Source organism: Nipponia nippon, unplaced genomic scaffold, assembly GCF_047370975.1.
Source record: "Nipponia nippon isolate SJK-2023a ecotype South Korea unplaced genomic scaffold, ASM4737097v1 scaffold_1, whole genome shotgun sequence".
Classification (NCBI taxonomy): Eukaryota; Metazoa; Chordata; class Aves; order Pelecaniformes; family Threskiornithidae; genus Nipponia; species Nipponia nippon.
This window is the reverse complement of record NW_028262290.1, coordinates 91,302,487-91,322,914: the sequence shown is the minus strand read 5'-3', so window position 1 is coordinate 91,322,914 and position 20,428 is coordinate 91,302,487. Positions and strand designations below refer to the sequence as shown.

The following is a 20,428-nucleotide window of genomic DNA, read 5'->3' as shown; positions in this document are numbered from 1 at the left end:
GATAATAAATCAATGTAATAAAATATGTACAATTTATATTGTATAGCATACCATGGTTGAACTTTTAATTTTAGTCCTGATAATCTGTTCATAATACCTTGTGCGGGTCTTAGCCAGAAGATGCTAACTAGTAGCACTGCCATCCAGCTACCCCTCAGTCAGATTGCATATTTTCTCCCTTGCTGCTCTGTTCAAGGGGAACAAGCCCCAGTATTATCTGAATATAGATAGATGCTACTATACCTGTACCTAAGCTGACTCTACTGGGCTAATGGAATAAAATATGGTATAACATGGAAGTTAAAAAAAGAAGTGAATTCAAAGCATTACTTCTGGATGATTTTCTGAAACCATCCAAGAAAGTGATCTGGCACTTCCATACACGTGTTGGAAGTGTGGGATGGATGGTCCATAAGAAAGGCGATGGGAAGTTGATAAATACTGTAAGGGAGACTGGAAACTAGAAGTTTTACAATGCATCTGACTTTTTTTTGTAGGGTTGGGGAAATAAGAATATTTATAAGAAATCACTGACAGGATTGTTTCTAAACATAATTTGATTACTGTTAGTTTTTTACTAATGATACTGCTGTGTTTAGTCTTAAGATCAGAAGGAATTACTATACCTATCTGAGTTTCTGTCTAAAATAGATTAGTCTCTAGCAATCCATAACATCAAAGCCAAACCCAAAAATGACTGAGAGCCAAATTCTGAGAAGTTCACAGGGCAATTTAGGAAATAACAGGTCAAATAAATCCTGCAAAGTAGCCTCTTTTGAAGTGTACCATTTGAACCTTTTCTGGTTTATTTTTCAGCCTTTGGGGTAAAGCTTTCACCAAGAGTCAAATCAGTGTTTAAGCTTTCTACAGCAGTACCTATGGGGGTCTTGACTCCCTATGCCATCTTTATTAGATTTGAAATACACGTTGAATTGCTTTCTAAAGTAAGGTTTAACTCTCTTTGAAGATAAGTGAATAATACAAATAGCTGTGTACGGGGTAGGCATTTCACTTTACTGCTCATAAGGTACTGACTGTTTTGTGATTGAAGGGCCAAATTGTGGCCCTTCCCTCAGTTCATACCAGGGAAGCAGTGAGTACCTAATTCAGTGAGACGATGAGCACCACGTGACAGAGGATCCACAGCTGCTAACGAATCCTCGAAGAAGGACCATGGCCCCACAACTTGAAGAAGCAAGCTGAAACACCATGCAACCCAAATGCACCGTGTCAGGTTTCAAGAGGAGCGGCAGAGACTTGTGTGAATTTCTACTGCCACCGCTTGCCTTGAAACGAGAGGAAACCGCATGCAAAGTTAGCTCAGACTGAGCACAAACATTAAAAGCGATACTGTGAAAGTGAAACTTTCAACACTGATCATGTCTTTAAGTCCAGTCTCAGGCCATGAGCACTGAAAAGTAGTATTTCTTCACCTTATAGCTTAAAAGCTATATATTTTGCCAATAACCATTATTCCAATCACAATCGAGTTTCTCCCACTTCCAGTTCCAGACAGGAGTAGGAATACAAGGCAGATCCTACACAGTTCAGTAAGTATAACACAGTATATTAAAGTCAGGAGAATCCAAGATTTTAAAATGTGCATGTATGTTTCAGGTCTAAGACACAATACCTAATAACTCTTCTGTTTTTTACTGACTCAGATATTTTGTGATACAATGTGGTTACTATAAACTAGTTTGACCAGCTGTAAATCAGTAACCGACCAGCGCTGAATGGGCTTAGCCAAATTCAGCTAACCAGTGTGCAAGACACAGAACTATAGAATGGGGTTTGGGTTGCGTGGGACCTTTAACGATCACCTAGTCCAGCTCTGGAGGCTTGAGGCAGGGCAGCAAACCTGTCTGAACCTTGCCATTTGCAAAGGGGATGCCTGCTCCCCTGCTGAGCTGCTCACTGTGGGGGGAGAGGAGGCATTGGAGCTTGTTTGCACGGATGGAGATTGGCAGAGAGAGGCTCTCCCTTCAGTAGAGGTTGCAGCAAGGGGAGAAAAAAATGTAAAAAGCTACATTGCATAGATGATTGTTTTTTTCCTTCACAACATTAGTCCTCTTTTCATAGTTCATCAGATTGTGGCAGTAGTAAAACCGCTGCCATGGGATGTACCAGAAATGGCCCAGCCGCAAACCTCTGCCTCTATTTCTTTCACTTTCAGGACTAAGCTCTTGCATTCTTCACTGGTAGCAAGGGCAGATCCATCCCCCTGCTAACCCACAGTGTTGTCGGAAGCCCCTGTTTTAACGCAAGGGTGCTGAAAAAGGATATGCTGAGGGCTGGGGACTCTATACTCCTTTCCGAGAAAAGACAGGAATAAAGGGAAGATTTTTTTCCCCCGTGGCATTTGCCACTTTACCACAGGAACCCTTGTCCTTGCATTTTCAGAAACATTGTTGATTTTTGAGGTTGCAGTGCTCAGAACTTCCCTGGGGAATGTAAACACTGTATGATGACAGCTTTAGGTAACAAAAACATCGTCTAATAAACAAACAGGGCTACCAGCCTCCAGAAGGGAAACATGGACACAGCCTGGAGAACTACTGCTGCAGCTGTACTGCACCTTCAGATCAGACAGTCAAGAGCAGTTTGTCTATTTGACTCTTTTATTGTCCTGCTCCTGTCTGTTCTTGCTCAGTTATCATTCACTCTTATTTCCTAGACTTTCTTGTCCAAAGGGCCCCAGGTAACTTACGGTGCATAAGCTATGGTAATCATGAATGCAGAACATGAGGGTGCTTTACACCCAATTATATGGCAAACGGCTAATGTATATTTTCATTTTCATGGATCATAAAGCATGTTGCAAACGTTAATTTATTAAAACTCATGCAGAATCCGTCTGAGGAAGATATTACTTACGTTAAACCAGCAAATTAGCAGTAATGTCTCCCTATCAGTCAGCAGCAAGTTATATTTTTCTCCCACAGACAAAACCTTTCCAGGTTATGTTTAACTGTGATTTCCATGATTTACACTGCCCTTTACGAAACCTTTCTTCATTTCCCAGAGCACGGAGAGAACCGTGTCTTTCAGATTTGCATCTCAGATCGTTAAAATTCACCAGACAGCAGCACGTGAGGAAGAAAACACATTTCTTGGAAGTTCATGGCTACAGTTTTCCACATCAGTAACTACAGTGGGGTGCTTGAGACCATTTTCCTCCTATTCCTTGAGACTGAAATCACTTGATTTATCCCCATATAAAAGGTAGCCTTCTTTACTATGTAAATAATTAACCTCTTTAGAAATGTGTGTTTTCGTATCCTGTTACTGCAGACACTGTGCATACAAAATTCTCTTTGGAGTCATTTGAGAACCTAGTGGGGACTTAGGGAAGGTTGTCCAGAGAGCTGGTGGAGTCTCCATCCTTGGAGATATCCAAAAGCTGTCTGGACATGGTCCTGGGCAAGCAGCTGTAGGTGGCCCTCCTTGAGCAGGGGAGGTGGACCAGACGACCTCCAGAGGTCCCTTCTGACCTCAACCGTTCTGTGAGCTTTTATTTCAAAAATTAATGTAGAAAAAGTCCAGTAAAAAGAGGGCCCAAATCCTGCCCTCCTGTATACTTAATTACTGTTGTAATCCACTCCTTTTCTAGAGGTGTTTATGAGGGCAGAATCCTGTCCCTTTCCCTGACTGAATATTCCTACTGTTATTATCATAAAAACTAATGCTACTAATAAAAACACACAAAAAGATCCAGGGCTCATGAAAGGAATACATGTCACATCATTCTTCCAACTGGTAAGATGACACTTTAGATGTAGGCATACATCTAAATAAATAAATGAAGCCAAAGCTGCTGGTAGCATAAGCTTTTTATATAATGCAGAATAGCACAAAGGCAGATCAAGTACGCATCACTGGGGAGAAAGTGGTACAGTTATCAGTAAATAGGTACATTTGCAGTAAATAAGTATCTCCTACTTGGCAGTTGCTACAGGAAAGGGAATTATCATGGCCAGGTCGCCACTGTGCAAAGGATTTTCCACAGCTACAGAATGCAGAGAAGGAAAAAGTGTCTCTAAAGCACTTCTCTGCTGACCAGGACCCAGCTGGCCAGGAATCAAAATATACAGAGCAGGGGCTACTCTGTTTTTACTGGCAGTTACTGAAAATTGTTGCAGACAATTCTCCTCAGACAGCAGCTCAACAATTCCACCTTTGCAAGCCCAGGAAGGTGCTGTACTACACTACATGGTTGGGCTGGGGAACTGGAAGGAATACAGGAGCATACGTGGGCATTGAGGAAACAAAATGTTATTCATATTCAGTGAAGTTAAGGCAAAATTTACTCCTATTCTGGATTCAGATCAGTATTTGCATTTCAAGGAGCCTAGCGGCAGAGCATCCAATTGATGGGTTCTAAGCTAAACTGCTTGTAGTGATTACTTTGAAATGCAAACTAGCTGTCAAAGGATTAAGAATGCATTGGGAAAAGAATACTATTTCTGATTTTCATCCAGGTGTTTCTCACAATGTTAGAAAATGGCTCTGATTTTAAGGTGAGCAGAGTTTCCCAAAGAAAAGAATGGTATTGGTAGGATTGTGTTTAATAAAGAATAAGAAAGGGTGGTCAGCCATAAACACTTCTGTGAGAGGAAGAGACCTTCTCACAATGACAGCTCCTGTACCAGCTGCTGCTACCGTGCCTTCCTCATTGACTTCCACGTACGTCTTATGGACAACATTTGACAGCACCAGAGATTTTGCAAATGACATTGCAGAAAGGTCAGCTTTTGATTCAAGGAAGATGTCAGTCATCCCCAGCTCTTGTAATACCTCATTGAGGTTAAAGGTGCCTTCAAGCTTGAATCGGGGGAGGTATACCTCCACTGTTGTCTCAAACATGTTCTCTGAAGAGGCCCACAGCATTAAATTTTCATACGTCATTGTCCTTTCAATCTAGAAGATGGGGGGGAAAAGAGCTTAAAAATAGGTGGGCAGCTCTGAAAAGTTTAGATCTTTACCCAGCCTTAATTCAGATAACCAACTTTCAGCCATAGTCCATGATATATACTGCCTTACCTGCTCCAGCCCACTGGTAGATCCATCAGCCATGTCACCTGGCAGCAAGATGATCATGCTCAGTGACTTCTGAGCATAAGGGAGTTCAAGGACCTGAGCACCCATCTCCTCAATGTAGCCTAATTTAAACGTGCCTTTCTGATACATCATTTGCACAGGTTTTTTCTCATTCTATTTAAAAGAAAATTATACAGTCACTTAAGCAATACAGATCTTAACGTTTAAACTTATTATAGGTGTAATATCAGTAGTCGGGGTTTCAGCAGTAATTGTTGTTAGGCACATTTTTCTTTATTTTGTTGCATCTACAGCAACACTCAAAACATCAGCTTTGCCATGCAGAAATAAAGGGGATAATTCTCTGGAAAAAAAAAAAAAATTCCCTGCAACTGATCAGATGGTGAAGTTGCTTAATAGTGTTACACTTCCACACAGGCTGATGCTGGTTAGATTTGCAAGTCCTAACTTGGACTGGGATAAAGAAGAAATAGCACTGCAAGAATCAGGCTGTCATTTATCAGACTGATTGTTTAGACAGGAAACAATAAATAGGTTAAGAGCAAAATCATAGCCTTTCTCAGGCATGCTTTTCTAGGTCTTATCTTGCCTATTTTGTGATGGGGTTGTTTGAAAGCTGTGTAAAGACTCAAGTTTCCCTTTACAGTTAGCTAACTTCTTAGCTAATTTCTAAAGCAATGAAAGAAGAATTTTGGTAGATGACATATTTTCAGAAAAAAATCCTGCTAGTATTGATTAGCATATGAAGAAAAATCTATACAGCTTCTCCCTGTCTCATAGTTTCTCCTACTGCAGCAGTGCACCAAATGTTCTCAGCTATAGACCATTGTCAATATCCATATTCAAAGATATATTTAAAGTCACAAATATAAGTACTCAATATGACAGTTTCTTACCAGTGTCTTAACAATGGAATGCAACATGATAAGTAGAAATAAATGTTTTTCTGACCTTTTTCTTTGATCTATGAGTAACACTCAAAAGAGACTTTCCCTTACACAGCTCTGCAAGTTAAGATCAGACCTAAATCTGTTGGGCTTTTTTCTTTTGTTATGGATGATAACTAAGAGAATATTGGCACAAAATATGTAAAGAAGACAAAACTGAATTAAATGAAAGTCTTTTCTGATAACATCTGTTAGCCTTAAATGGCACACACAATACTTGGAGGAATGTGCTTATTAAAGAACTAACTTTGCAACCATATTGACAATACCTTAGTTAAACAATGAAGGCTTTGGTGATATCCGTATGGCAGGAAAAAAGGGCTAAAAATTAAAATACATTTAAAATAAAACTTTGTGTGTTGCAAATACTGTGTTGCAAATACTACAAATAAACCAAAATACCCTATAAGAATTTTTCCTTTTTCAAATTGCAGCTGTATAGTTGTAGTTTGTTACTATCTGGCCTAGTTTGTTTGGTCTGTTTGTTTTAATCTCTCAAATGCATAGCTACTGCTAAAATGTATTGAATATATAAGCACCAGGATGACCCCCTGGAGCCTGTATGGAATGGGATGTTCAGATTTGCTTCCATCCATGACAACGATCTGTAATGACTACTATGTTCAAAAGTGCTAATCAAGGCTAACACTTGTGTTTTGCCAGTCACCAAAGCAAAACTCTGAGTTGTTGCAACTTCTGAGTCTTGCACACTTTTTAGTAAAGATTATGCTTTTCTGTGAAAAACCCTCCTGCTACCTCTTCCCAACAGGAGAGGCAAGTTAAGATCCCAGTACATCCACACCTTGCTCACAGGGCAGCTGAGCCCTGGACGTTGTGCTTCATGTTATCCTTGCTTCATTGCTCTCAGTATCTAGGGTAAATAATGTTAAGATTTACAGAATGCAGATGTACCTGATTCAGTTTAAAATCTCTCTGTACTGTTTTTTGTTCCTCAAACTTGTGTTCCCAGGATGCTTTGAAGTAGATTACATTCACCAGCACCAGCAATGCACGTTCATCAATCGCACCAGGAGCAAAGAGTTCCTTGATTTTACCTAAAGGAAATTTTGGAATACACAAGTATTTGCTAGTTTTCATTAAGACTCTGGACTGAGAATCAATTACTTTTCTGTGAACTTAGTTTTGGAGAATCTTAGAATCCAGTTCTTGATTTATTCAAAGGACAGGGACAATATAGGCAAACAAAAGGTAGATTCCTCTGCACTGTTACCAGCCAGGGAGGACAGGGAGGACTGGGGTCACCAAATTACCTAACTTTGAGTGTCAGTGACCATACATATGTGTCAGGTGACATTAATTACAGGAAGGATCACATATTTCGGTTTACATGAGAGCATCTTTCCCTTTGCACCAAGTGCAGCAGTTAATCAGATGTGGAGCTTTTGACTTTCTACACAGAGGCTGAAGTAGGAGTTAGCAGGTCCACAGGCTTCATATGAGCACTCAGAGCAACAATGGCTCCTAACCCTGTGCAAGGTGGCTCCTGAACCTTCAGCCCTCTTACTGGGAGCCAACTGGGGTTAAGAGCTCTTTACCACACAGTCACAGGCCACTCTGCCAGTACAAGGACAGGTTTGGTCAGGAGATGGGCAACTGATAAATTACAGAAGCCTTCAAATCTATTTGCCTGTCCCCCAGTAACTTCTGGTTTATGCTCAGTCGGAAGATTTAGAAAATTCTCATCCCGCTGCTACTGCAGCTCTGGCAAAACTAAAGGAAAATGGCATATGTCATGTTTAGTCTGATCAGCAAGCCTGTTAAGGGCAAGAGCTGGTTGATTGTCACTTGTGATAGTGAGTCTCACTGGTGGTCACATCTATCATCTTTGTGGGCATCGCTCTGCCTATAACCAGGTCCTTGGTTGTCCTCCCTCCTCCCCCAGGTTGTTTCCAGTCTCACCACGAAGCTCACAGCTTCCAGCCCTGCTGTCCTGTATCTGCATTTGTGGCTGTCAGTGGAAGCAATTTGCCTGGTCAAGCCTTATAGGTATTATTGCAATTATCATGCCAGGCATAAGGGTGGGAATACAAAAGTATCTGACAAAAAACACACCTTTAATTTAGAAATAATTTAGCTGATAAGTCACTCTAATATTTCAAGAGTGAATGGGAAGACAAACTGCCTTTAAACAGCATAAGACTGAACACCCAGAAACGTGAACAAGTCTTTGCTTTTCATACCCTGGAATTTCTTTTGTTGAAGCAGCGGAAGAAGGCAGCGATAGTATGGCTATGGTTTTTCTTTGTTTTACCTTGTGTCTCACTTTCAACCCAAGTGTTAATTTTTACTCTGGCAGCTTCAACAGCACCGTGAAAGTTCACTGTTTGCAGCATTGCTCCATACAGTTCCTTTGTGCATGTTAGAAATTGCTGTAAATCAAAATAAAGATTATGAATTGGTCAAATCTGTTAAGCACTTATTCCCTTCTGAAAGAAATCAGTGGTTCAGAACTATTTTAGAAATGGGGAGGGACCTGTTGACTTCATAAGTCAAAATTTCATTTTGGAAACATCAGCTATCTGAAGTTTATTCAGAGAATCTTTGAAGAAGACATAATTATTCTATTGCATAGGCTAAATAAGTAAATAAGTAAATAAGTAAATAAGTAAATAAGTAAATAAATAAATAAATAAGTAAATAAGTAAATAAGTAAGTAAATAAGTAAATAGAAAGCCACAAGAAAGTCTTCCCATGGAGAACTGCATACCTGAGGTCCAGATAAAAATAAAAAAATAGAGAAGATGCAAGATGTGTTGTTCAATGCTTAAGTATCCAAATCATTCAGCAGAAATAACTGACAGCAAAGCAAAGATGTGACTAGAAAGATATCCATACTAGGCAATCTAGAGACCACGCTGTCATTCAGTAAGAAAGGCGTAAGTTCAGCACAGCAGCTCTATGGATGAAACTATATAACATCTCAGGTGATAAGCTCTCTCCAAGCTTACTGCTGCCTCAGTCGTGCCACTTGCAAGCCCAGAAGTAAGTAGCTTACAGACAGCTTGAACAGGCTGGTTTTGGCTGTAGTCACACCTCTGGCTGAGTATAGACAGATGCCAAAAGTGAACAGACTCCTGCTTTATTTTTGCTCTATAGCCATTATATCCACAGTGTGGGGTTTTTTTTAAACAAAAGAATTGAAAGCTGACACACTTATCTCTTTTTCTACCAGCCCCAGTAGATATGGCTCCAAGAAGCACAACAAGTGCTCCAAAATACACACGACAGGGGCAACAGTGAGGGTCACAGTTCCAGGGAAGCTTGAGGTCAGGGCCACAGCAGTTGGCAGACACAGGTAACTTACCTGCTGGAGTTCAAATCCTTGTTGTATAAAGAGATTGTTGGCCAGGGTTAAAACATAGCTTTCACCAAGGTTTTGTAGTTGTAAAAGCAGTGCCTGGAATGCTTTATGGTTAAGGTCCCCATTCTTGTTACACTAGGAATATTACAAACACAACAATTATAACGATTCCTCCATATAGCTTTGGTTGTTAATTTGCGTCCAAACTAGATTATACTATAGGGTTAATTCCTGCTGTACTGTTTTTTAAATCCAGCCTGATCCTCCTTCAGATGAGATCGCTGAAGGCTTTGGTACTGAATTGATGGAAGTCTTGGCCCTTAATAAGGTAACACCTTGTATTTAAGCATTTCCTAGCAGATTAGGCAGATTTTGTGCGTGTAATCTTGACTCCCTCCAGTGGTAGACTAGTGCTTTATAACTAGTAACCTACCATGCAGTGAAGAAAAGGCTCCTGTGCTTCCCACCCAAGGACGTACCTGTGAGGGGGATGACTGTCTTTCCTGGCTTAGTTCTGGCTCCACTTCTGGGGCTGCACTCTCAAGGTCAGATCCAAGGCTCATTCTTCCTGCAGCTTTCCTGACATGGAGCACCTGCAGTTGAAGATGCCAAATTATGGCAATTGTAACTGAGATAAAAGCATTTTCCTTGTTTAAAAGATTTGCTATGCTGTCCTGCATAAATGGTGTGGATTTACGAAAGATATTTTCTCAGCTTCGGTCAGGCTGAAATGACAGACTTTAAATTGTTCATATATTCATGTTCAAATTCACATTTCTATATTAGCAAACCAAGAAGAACTTACACTTAGTCCCTCAAAATATTACTCTCCACTACCTCAAAATGTTTACATTTGATTTATATTTTTATTGCTACAGTCATGTTAAATTTCAAAACAAAAAGTTGCCTCATGCAAACACATAAAAATAGTTTCCTTTGAAAACATCAAAACTGGCTTTTTGCAATCATTCTTAATCTTTGCATCAGCTTAGGAAATATATCAAAACCACAGTGCTCTTAATGGAAGACAGTCCTTGTTGCTAATGTGCAAATATCTCACTGAAAAATTTCTAGCAGCTTCTCCATTAGAATAATGTTGCATCATACGTAGACTTAATAATTTTTAGTGACGATACCGTATCCCCCATTGCTTTCTTAAAATAAGCAAGAATCCCTGTGTATTGGGTTTATGTGGCAAGGTTATGGTAGCCAGGGGGCTGCAGGGGTAGCCTCTGTGCTAAGAGATCAGGGGATGCCCCCATGTTGAACAGAGCTGGTTCCAGCTGGCTGCAAAATGAGTCAAGTCTGTTTTGCCATGACAGTAAATGGCGAGTGATCTCCCTGTCCTTATCTCGATCCACGAGCTTTTTCATCTTATTTTCTCTCCCTGTCCTTGCTGAAGAGGGAGAGTGAGAGAGCGGCTGGGTGAGCACCTGGCAGCCACCAGCCAAGGTCAACCCACCACACCCCAGGAACCTCATGAGGAGTGCATGTCTACCTTGGCTGCGGGTGACCCAGCAGTCAGACTGTGCACATGGCAGTGTTAGGATATGACGGATGAAGATCTACCAGTACAGCCAGCTACTGACAAGAACCTCTGCCTTAAGATTATTGGTCTTTTACCGCTCATGGGCACAAACAAGAAAAGAGACGAAAGATTGTACAAAGCAGAACTTGCGCTGCAGGGAGTAAAGATGCAGCCATTGGAGAGGTAGCCTTCTTCACCCCCTCCCTGCCCACCCGGGTCCCTGTGAGCTCTGCAGGTGCATTTTGACTCTTGAATGTCGTAAGTGATAAGTGATCTAATGCTTTCAGCCATCCAGGTGCAATCCATTCAGCTTTCTGCAACTGTCCCCACTACCCACCCAGACTCACACTTTCAGGATTCTCATAGCAACCACGAGAGGAAGTGCCTGCCTGTAATTTTGAAACAAAGTCTGATATTCTGGCAGCAGTGGTGGTGTATTGCCTCCTCTCATTCAACTCTTCCTCCATGCTCCTGAGTCTGCATGGGGGCATGGTGCAACTCACACAAGCAGACGGCAAGGATCATAGCGCATCAAGCACAACTGCGAAGGCAACACCTGTGCTTGTATTTGTGCTTGTTTCCTATGAGACCCTCGCACACGTGTCGTGCTAGGATGCCCAACATTTCCATTAAGGGAACAGAAAGCAATGTGGAAGCATCTTGGCACGTTTCGTTAATACTTACTTTCTCTATCTGAGCAGCAGTGTTGTTTTTTGCACCTAGATGGACCAGGGCCAGGGCAACAGAGATGCTCGTTGGAGAGAAGACAATGTTTGTGTCCTCTGCATTTCTGTTGAGCTTATTGTAGAGATCAAGGCAAAACTCAGTAATTGGTCTAGAAATGGAGCCCATCATGAAGCAGCTGCACAAAAGAAAGAAGAAATTTAATGTAGCTTGTTGCCTAGCTAGATCACACTGTGAAGCATCTGTCTGCCCTGAGATTGTCCCATAGTTGGTTGCTAAATAATAGAAGTTTGCTAAATTCTGAGCATTTGAAACAGCCAACCTTGCACACATCTCTCAGTCCATGCTACACAGCAGGAGCAAGGACACAGCGGGTCTGGAAAAGGGACCCACGCTCACTGCATATGTGAATTCCTCAGAAAGGACCATTTTTCTGTCTTATCCCATGCTGTATCTTATTTCAGGTCATGGTATTGAAATCAGTCAACTGTGGATTAACATCCTCCTTCTCCAAACTGATTTGATGTATACAGTTACATCAACTCTTTCCTCTTGTAACAACATAGGATTAGTGACAGAAACTTGGTGACAGAAACTACACCTGCATATAACCCTGGCTGGTAACCAGAGCTGTGGTATGAGGGTTTCAAACAACAGGTTTATAAGAATAAAATCACTATTAATTAAATGTTTTTATATATGAAAAAAAGGTCATTAACAGCTACGGAAACTGAACTACATATGGAAACACAAACAGTTTGAAATACACTTTTTCCAGGAGCCACAGATTCAGACAGGATACACAATTAAAATTTCCAAACAAAGCAATAGCTCAACAGCCCTGAAAAGAAGTCTGTAAATTCCTGCTCAATGATATGACAAGATCTGTGTCACTCTTTTCTTTTGTACTAGAAACATAACAGTCTGATACCTTTCCCGTGGGTCATTTACATTAAATCCACTCTGCTAAGAACAAGCTGAGACCAAGTTCCAGCTTGGTCCTTGCAAGCAGGAAGCCACCTGAAAAAAAGGGGTTTAGAAACTCCTTTCCTGTCCCTTAGGAGAAGAATTGTAAAGCTGTTGTGTGGATACCAGTGGGATCACACAAGCTTTTCTGGAATCATTATATCCAAAAAAACCCACATCACTTTCAGTGTCAAACAAACAATATTTTGGACAGCACACCAGAAAAATGTGTGAAAAGCAAAGCATACACTCCTGCCTGGTTGCAGACACAGAGATGAGTAGCTGTGGCCTGTGTTCTAGAAAGATAATTTACTTAGGGGAAAATACACAGCCACAGTATGGAGAGAAGGCCCTCATGTCTCCCACAGCACAGGTCTGGCTGGCTCTAGCTTTCAGCCTGCATCGGGACAAGCATGGGTCAGGTCCATAGCAAGCTGCCAGAGCTCCTCTCTGTTGAAAAGATAGGTGAGTGCGCAGCCAGGTGGTTATTCCCACTGCCCACAGAAAGCCACAGCACAGCAGGTGCTCTTTCTCTGCCCTGTGACCCCCAGCTGCTGCAGCCCGCAAGGCCACGTTATGTGAGGAGCTCCAGCCTGTGTCACCAGAAGGCTAACGGTGGGAAAAGGCTAGTGCAAAGCTGAACTTCAGGATTTTTCATCAGCAGAGCCCTTGTACGCCCTGTCCTGAGCTATCGGTGTCCAGCAGCCACTTTGAGAGAAGTCTAGAGCCTTCTTGGGAAAGGGATGCCCCCAGCTGATGCTCCCCTGCCACCCCATTCACCCAGTGAGGCTCCAGCTCTTTTACCACAGCCACAGCTCCCCACACACACACATGGATTGCCCTTCACAGAGCTTTCTTTACTCCAAGAACTACTCAAAATGTCTTGCGTTGTCCTCAAGGATGCAGAGTGCACGCTGCCTCTTGCTCAGCCATGAGCCAAACACAAACTCTGCACGAAAAGCTGGGGCTCAGGCATCAGAATTTACCAGGACATAGAGAGCTGATGTGGCCCAGCTGAGATGCAGCATTTGTCTGTGCAAACCATCTTAGCCCACAGCAAGTGCCAGATGATGGGAATGAACTCAGCCCACAGGAAAACAGATTTAGCCTAAGACAGATTGCTGCAGTAGCTTGGAAGAGCTGAAAAGTCAAGTTGCTGAATATATGAAGGTGCCACATGTGGCAAATGCAGATGTTCCTTGTCTTTTGACTAGCTTGAAAAGCACAGCAATAATCAATGCTTCATCGTGTTTCTGACTGATGCTCTGTGGAAAGAACCTGCAATGCTGAAAGGAAAAGTTCATATACTTTTCATACTGAGACATCTGTTTTACCCTGAAGTACTTCACATAAAGACCTAATACAGAGGAGAATTACCCAAAACATTCCCTGAACAAACAAATTAAAGATGACTTATATCTCATTAATTCTGAAACAGCTGTTCTAGCTCTGCTGTTTGTGTCTTTGTATGTTTGTGCCTTTCATTTTCCTTTTAATAACACAGTCATCTTACCACAAGAAAAAGACATTGCACTAAATAATCACTTCTCTTTTCTTCTACCTTCATTACCTACTACCCAGAACCTTCTGAAAACAAAACTCAGCGCTTCTGTAGTGCTGAAGCTTGTATTGCTCCACCACACCTCTTGAAAGATCCGAAATGGAGCTGTGAAATCTTTCACAGTGAATGTAGGTCATGAGGCATATTGTGGGTGTGCCCAAACCTCAGAATGAGTCCAGGAGAAAAAAAGAGTTAATAAACTTCCTCAGGAGGAAGGAGGTACCTCCACCCCACCCTGCAGGGAGAGGACAGACTGCCAAGCTGGAGGGAGAGCCCAGGAGCTGGGAACAGGTTTTAAAAACCAGTGCCTGGCATACTGAGGTGGCCACTCCTTCAGAAGAAGCAGCAGGCTGTGCTCAGGGTGACACCCAGGTGCAAACACTGCGGCCAGCTCCATGGTTTTGTGAGTGGGAACTACTGAGAGAGCTGCCCCGGAAACCCAAAGCAAGGGAGGAGAGGTGTGGGCTGGTGGAGGAACATTCTTACTGCAGAATGAAAGAATTTAGTGAACTTTCTTAATCTAAATTGGGGCGGGCACAAGCATATGAATGATTCCACACCATAAAGCTGTGTGTGTAATCTGTGTAATCATTCAGTCAGTGAGAGTTTTGGAGTTACTGCGAGGACAGTGGAGTTTGGAGAACACCTACATAGTGGACAACAAATAGTAACGTTACTTTTAAAAGATCTTGGAGTGGTAAGGAGAGAAGATATAAGATCAAAAGAAGTGTTCCAGGAAGATCACATCTGCCGTTCTGCACTAGCCAAAGCGTCTGCACTGAACATTAGCAAATAGTGCAGAGACAGCAAGCACGGTTGGGGCTTTACAGCTGATGAATGGTTTAGTAGCTTTTAACACAGTCCAGCAGATGGAAATGGCTAGCGCTGTTATACGTGACCAAGAAGCTACCCAGGAAAAGAGCTTCCTTCAGAAGAAACCACTGTATACCAGAGACCTTTTAAAGATGACAAACTTCTTCCGTGGCTGTGTGAAATGAAGAACACTCCTTTTCTATAACTATTCATCATCTGTTCTCTCCTTACAGTTTGTTTTCAGCTAAGGGTAGATGAAATCAAGACAAAAACTCTCAAAGAATAAAAGCTGTGCTCAAAGCTATCATAATTAATAGGTGTATTAGATTATATTATGCAGTCAACAGGAGGAGGCAGTAAATAAGGTGGGGAGGCTAAGAGAGCTGTAGCCTTGTTTTTAAGGTAATTCTATATTTAATACAAGGTAAAGCAAGAAGGAACCTGTTTTCCCTGATGCCACATGATAATTCCCATTGCATGTTTTACTTATTCAATCTACCTCTCATTAAGGTGCTTTAATGCACATTCATTTCTCATACACAAAGGAAGACAGAATTGGCAGAAATGACATGTGTCTATCCTAGAAAAGGAGCACGCACCAGATAATAGTCTCCTCACATAAAAAATCTATGATTGGTAGAAGTTACTTTCTTATTTTTCAAGACCATTCATACAAAAAGATGTTTCCAAGTGTTTCTGTGCTGATTTGGAGTGAAAGGGACAAACGGCACAAAAGAAAAATGAAATTTCCTACAACACAGAAAGTCTAATCACCCCTATGTGACACAAAACATTTCCAAAGTAACATGCTTTAAATTAAAACCCAATACATTTCAGTGCAAAATAACTTTTCAAGGGAAATGTTACCAAGTTAATCTTCTAAACAACTTAGCTTCTCAGGCTGCTACTTTTATGCCAAAAAGGGCTTTTTCTGACTGCTTTTATTATTTTGCATCAGTACCTCCAGGATGTATCTTTTCTACCTCTTTCTAGGCCAACTATTCCTGCATAAACAGATGTGGATGTACATTGGCCTGTTACGGGCTGTACAGTGGCAAGTTATTTGCTATGCCTGTGTGCACCTGCATAGGCTTCTCAGCAAGCTTCTAAACATCGTTGCCAAACCCGAGAGCTAATATGTTGACAAAGACTAGCATCCTCACTAACAAAACAAAATCTGAATACCACTCCACCCTTCCTATTTCATATAGTCATTGTTTAAGAACATAAACAATCCCCCGGCAGCAGGGATCAGGGTACAGGGAAAACGCCTAAGCACCCAGTCAAAGAACTGCATGCCCTCTCTCTCATCCAGTGAACATTTCAAGGCTCTTTCTTGTGCCACGGAAACCTGAGTAAAGAAGGGAAAGAAGAGTAAAGAACCTGTATCTCCCACTTCATGTGTGAGTTTGCCCAGGCCATCAGCACCATCACTTCATGTGAAGCCCATTTCTGCCAGAGCGGGTAGAGGTGCTCTGAAAGAGCCTGATCTTCAGCCCTTCTGGATACATAGCCAGAAAAGCATCAGCTTTCTGGTATGAGCTACTCAGCTGATCAGTCCTGTGGCACTGAGAGCTTTCTGGATGGGCAGAGAGGTCCTGGGGAAATTTCAGACTGAAAAGTCCGTGAAATTTAGGCAAGAATCTTTAGATTCATAGCTTTGGACATGTGTTCTTAAATTCCCCATCTATGTCCCACTGAAGACCAGCTCCCTTTGTGTGAGCTCTTGAGCCACCTGAATTTTAGCAGTGTGTTCTGCTGCCTGCAGCCTGTAAAGGTATCTGCCCCTCTGTCCCATCTGTAAACATGATGTTTACTTTATCAACCTGTAGACTACTGTGGATCTGCCAAAAAAAATCACAAGTTATTTCTGGGAAAAAATAGAATCATTTACCTTCTTGCCCGAAGAGGTTAAATGAAGAGCACAACAGCTGAGCTCTGGAGCACGTTCTTGTGAATACTGTATTACAAAAATCTCCCACTCTCTTGTGGGAAAGTTCAGCCTCTAACCAATTGTTGATGACAGCAGCATGTCGCAATTTAATGCAAATGCCATCAACATGAAGTTTCCTGCAGAAGACTGGGAAACCTATATCTAGCAATACGCTAATAGTATTTCTCTCAAAGCTGCCCAACAAGTTTGGCAGGCAATATCTGCTGGCAACATCTCCTGATTGCAATGTCAAGTCACCCTCAGCTGGAAAACTGGGCATTAACCCTGGAGATCCATGGCTGCACTGCTGTGCGTAGTCCCTTTCAAATCTGATGGCGTCTGGCCTGGACACAGGGGTGTGCGGGGTTCATGCCAGGATTCAGAGAAGCCTTGTTTGGAGCTGAGCTTGCTTGTAGAGGTAGAGCGAATGAATGGGAAATGCATGAGCTTTATGTTGCCTACAGCCATTTCGCTCACTCAAGTAAGGAGTCAGCTTTATGCGTATGGAAGGAACTTAATTAGAGAGGGGAAGAATTATTTCCCTGAACTGTAACAGGAATCCCCAGCCAGGGGGTATTTTAAATTGTTGGAGTTAAGAATAAAAGAAGGCCAGGAGTGGTTGATCACATAGGTTACGCCTCCAGCACAAAGCAAGATGGAAGTAAAGAGATGGGAAGCATGGAGCTGCACCAGCACAGTGTTTGATCTCCCCTAATCAGCGCCACTGAGCTCAGGTGCAACACTGAGTTATGGCAGCTAGACTCAGGGGCCAAAATTAAGTCCTCTAGGGTTGTATGTGGCTTTGCAACCCTGAAAATTTTCTGTATTTCCTTTCTCACCTCTTCTTTCTTCCTACAAAGCATAAAACTGGCTTTGGATTCATAGGATATTTGAGAGATCAGACATGGTAAGGGAAGAAAGAAGGAAAGAGGAAGAAGGTCTCCCAGCACCATCTTGCCCTTCCCACACTTCCCTTTTAGTGCTGAAGCTGGGCCACCCTCTTCCTCAGGCTCAGCTCCCACCAGCTTTGCTGTTCCCTGCTCCTCTGCCAAGGTCTCAGCCCAGTTGCCCAGGCTCCAGTGCTCCAGTACCATCCAAAAAGAGGGATTTGTAAACAATGCAAGATACAATGATAAAATGAGTGTCCTTGTTACCCTTATGGTTTTCCTCGCTTTTTTGCTTCCATTTGCTATTCACTTCTTTGTTTCTGTTTTTCCTTCCTGCATGTTTCTGTAGCGTTCCTTAGTCTTTCTCCTCAGTTCTTTCCGTCTCTTTATCCATTTTTTTTTTAAATTTATTTCTGCACATTGCCTTACCATGTATCTTTTCTTCTTCTGCCTTTATGAGTCCTAGCCTCTTTTCAGTGACAGTCTGAGTATTTTTTAGTATCTTTCAAGACTTTCCTTCTTCCAATCTCTATGCTTTCTCCCTCCCTCCTATATTAACATTGTTCCTCCACTGATTTATTTTACTTGCTCTGTACATATATTCCCTCAGAACTTCCTTGACATCAGTTTAACTGCTTTGCCTCAGGAAATGTCAATGTATGTGCAAATTCCATCTTTTCTAGGCCCTTAGGATGGTATATTCAGGGTTTAAAACTGTGCTGCTTTTCTAATGGGGCCAATTGGCTCTACGTAGCATTTTTCACGTTTCAAAACCAGACTGCTCTTCCCCACAAACAACTTTTGTTACCACAAGACATTAAGATGTATCCCTTCTTTTCTACAAAATCCTGGGGGCAGGAAATGGGCAATGACTGTGCAGCTGAGCAAGTGATGTGATGACTAGACACATAACACTGCAGTTTGCAACTGCCTGCAAAAGCCAGCCATGGCTTGCTTTTTTCCATCAGGGCCATCACCCATCACTGGATAGTAATGCTCTGTTGACAGGTAAGGTGGAGCAGCTTGGCAATCATCTGGGCAAGTCCTCAGCTATGTTCACTTTCTCCATTGTAACCAACGCCTTTCAGCACGTAAGTGTTCCTATATGCAAGTTCCCACACAGGTTTTCCCATGTCCTCCCATGCAATTTCTTGCCCAAGGCCCACAGGCCAGCATGGGTGGAAACGAAAAATAGACCCTAACAGCGTTTCTCACACCAGCAGGAGCCTTACTGACACTTCTCCCTCACATGCTGCAAGATGGATAGGTTTCGTACTGGGACTGGTAGAGAGAAGAGGCAGAAGTGAAAAACGAACCTATGCTTTTCATGGGCAAGCTACCCTGTTTATAAATGACCAATAAATGGGTCTGCCTTCTATAGACTAAGACAGCTTTGTATCTCTAACATCTGCTTGCCTTGCATAGGCTGGGATACCTTGGTATTAGTCAGGAGGCAGAGAAAGATGGGCCCCACCCTGAGGCAGTGTTTGTCTTCGCTTTCATGGGATAACCCTTCCTGGCAAAGCTATCACAAGGAACTCTCTGAGAAGACACGTTTACGTAAATCTGTGTGGATGTGCTAAATGCTCTGATCAGCATTTAAACAGAGTATGACATCCATTAAATGAAGACTGGCTCCTGGACTGGAATGTTTTCAGAACCTGAAAAAGCTGAGAGAGTGATGTCTGAGCTCTTCTCCCTCAGGAAATCTCATCCAGGCAGAAAAAGAGGGATGGGGCACTCTGCCAGAGGTTTTCATCAGTCTAGCAGACCAGCACAGATGTAGCAATAAGTGTGATACGGCCTGCTGGACAACTGGAACTACCTGACCGAGAGTCAGTGCCCAAACACAAATAAACTGTACAGACTATAGGCAACTAGTCCATCTTGCCTGTATGGACTGCCTGTGCAGCTGCTTAGTCAGTCGTCAACCCCATGTGCAATGCCCTGACCCACCTCCTACAGGAGAACCAGTAGAAACCAGAGTGACGGCAGCTCTGGATAACTCTGACCCCAGCCTCCAAAACACATCAGACAATGATGGGGTGTATAAAACACTTCCCAGCCATTCAGCTATCACTGAAGTTATTGAGCTGGTAAGGATCTTTGCAGGCAATTCCTTCTCAGACAGGATGGGCTACAAAGTAATTGTTATATTTTATATTCCTCTTCTGACTACTATCCATCTATCAGGGCAACTGATGCATATCAGCAAAGACCCCCAGAGGTCTGCAGGGTCTCACCTGCCATTATTTTTGGTGGAAGTTAGTCCCCTCAGTACCTTCAAAGATATGACTCCAATGACTCCAGTTAACCCCCTGGTATTAAAATGTGTTAGAGCCCATTAAAGGTCCACAGAGGGAAGGAAACTGGTAAAAGCACTGAATCATTGTTACTAAAGGCTTCTCGTGGGCTTGCAAGGTCAAGAATCAAAACAGAACTCGTGTCTCCAAATTCACAATAACCACCATGCTGTTCTCTGGTTTTAGAAGTATGCATATTAGAGGTTGCATGTTTCCATTTAGAAACCTCTTCCCAGTTTCCTGCAGACCTGAAGCACCAAGAGGAATTCTCAAGTAAAATGCTGCCATTTTTTGAGGGTACATAATTGAATTCTCTGTATATTGTGACCAGCTAGTAACATAGTCCTTACTGGGAACTATCATCGTGTGATCCAGAAGGGCAATCCAGACATTGATTTAGTTTTTTATTTTGACTTTGTGGCC

At 42.3% G+C, this 20,428-nt stretch overlaps 1 protein-coding gene across 1 annotated transcript; it reads right to left on the bottom strand.

The window, feature by feature from the left end:
* Nucleotides 1-4,515: 4,515 nt before the first annotated feature.
* On the bottom strand, nt 4,516-16,855 carry SERPINB12 (serpin family B member 12). The gene is made up of 8 exons (XM_009475474.2): nt 16,777-16,855; nt 11,543-11,720; nt 9,810-9,923; nt 9,334-9,465; nt 8,281-8,398; nt 6,921-7,063; nt 5,044-5,214; nt 4,516-4,920 (listed from the first exon to the last, which is right to left on the bottom strand). Exons 2-8 carry the CDS (start codon nt 11,711-11,713, stop codon nt 4,516-4,518), a joined length of 1,254 nt encoding a protein of 417 aa, XP_009473749.2. The 5' UTR covers nt 11,714-11,720; nt 16,777-16,855.
* Nucleotides 16,856-20,428: the final 3,573 nt, after the last annotated feature.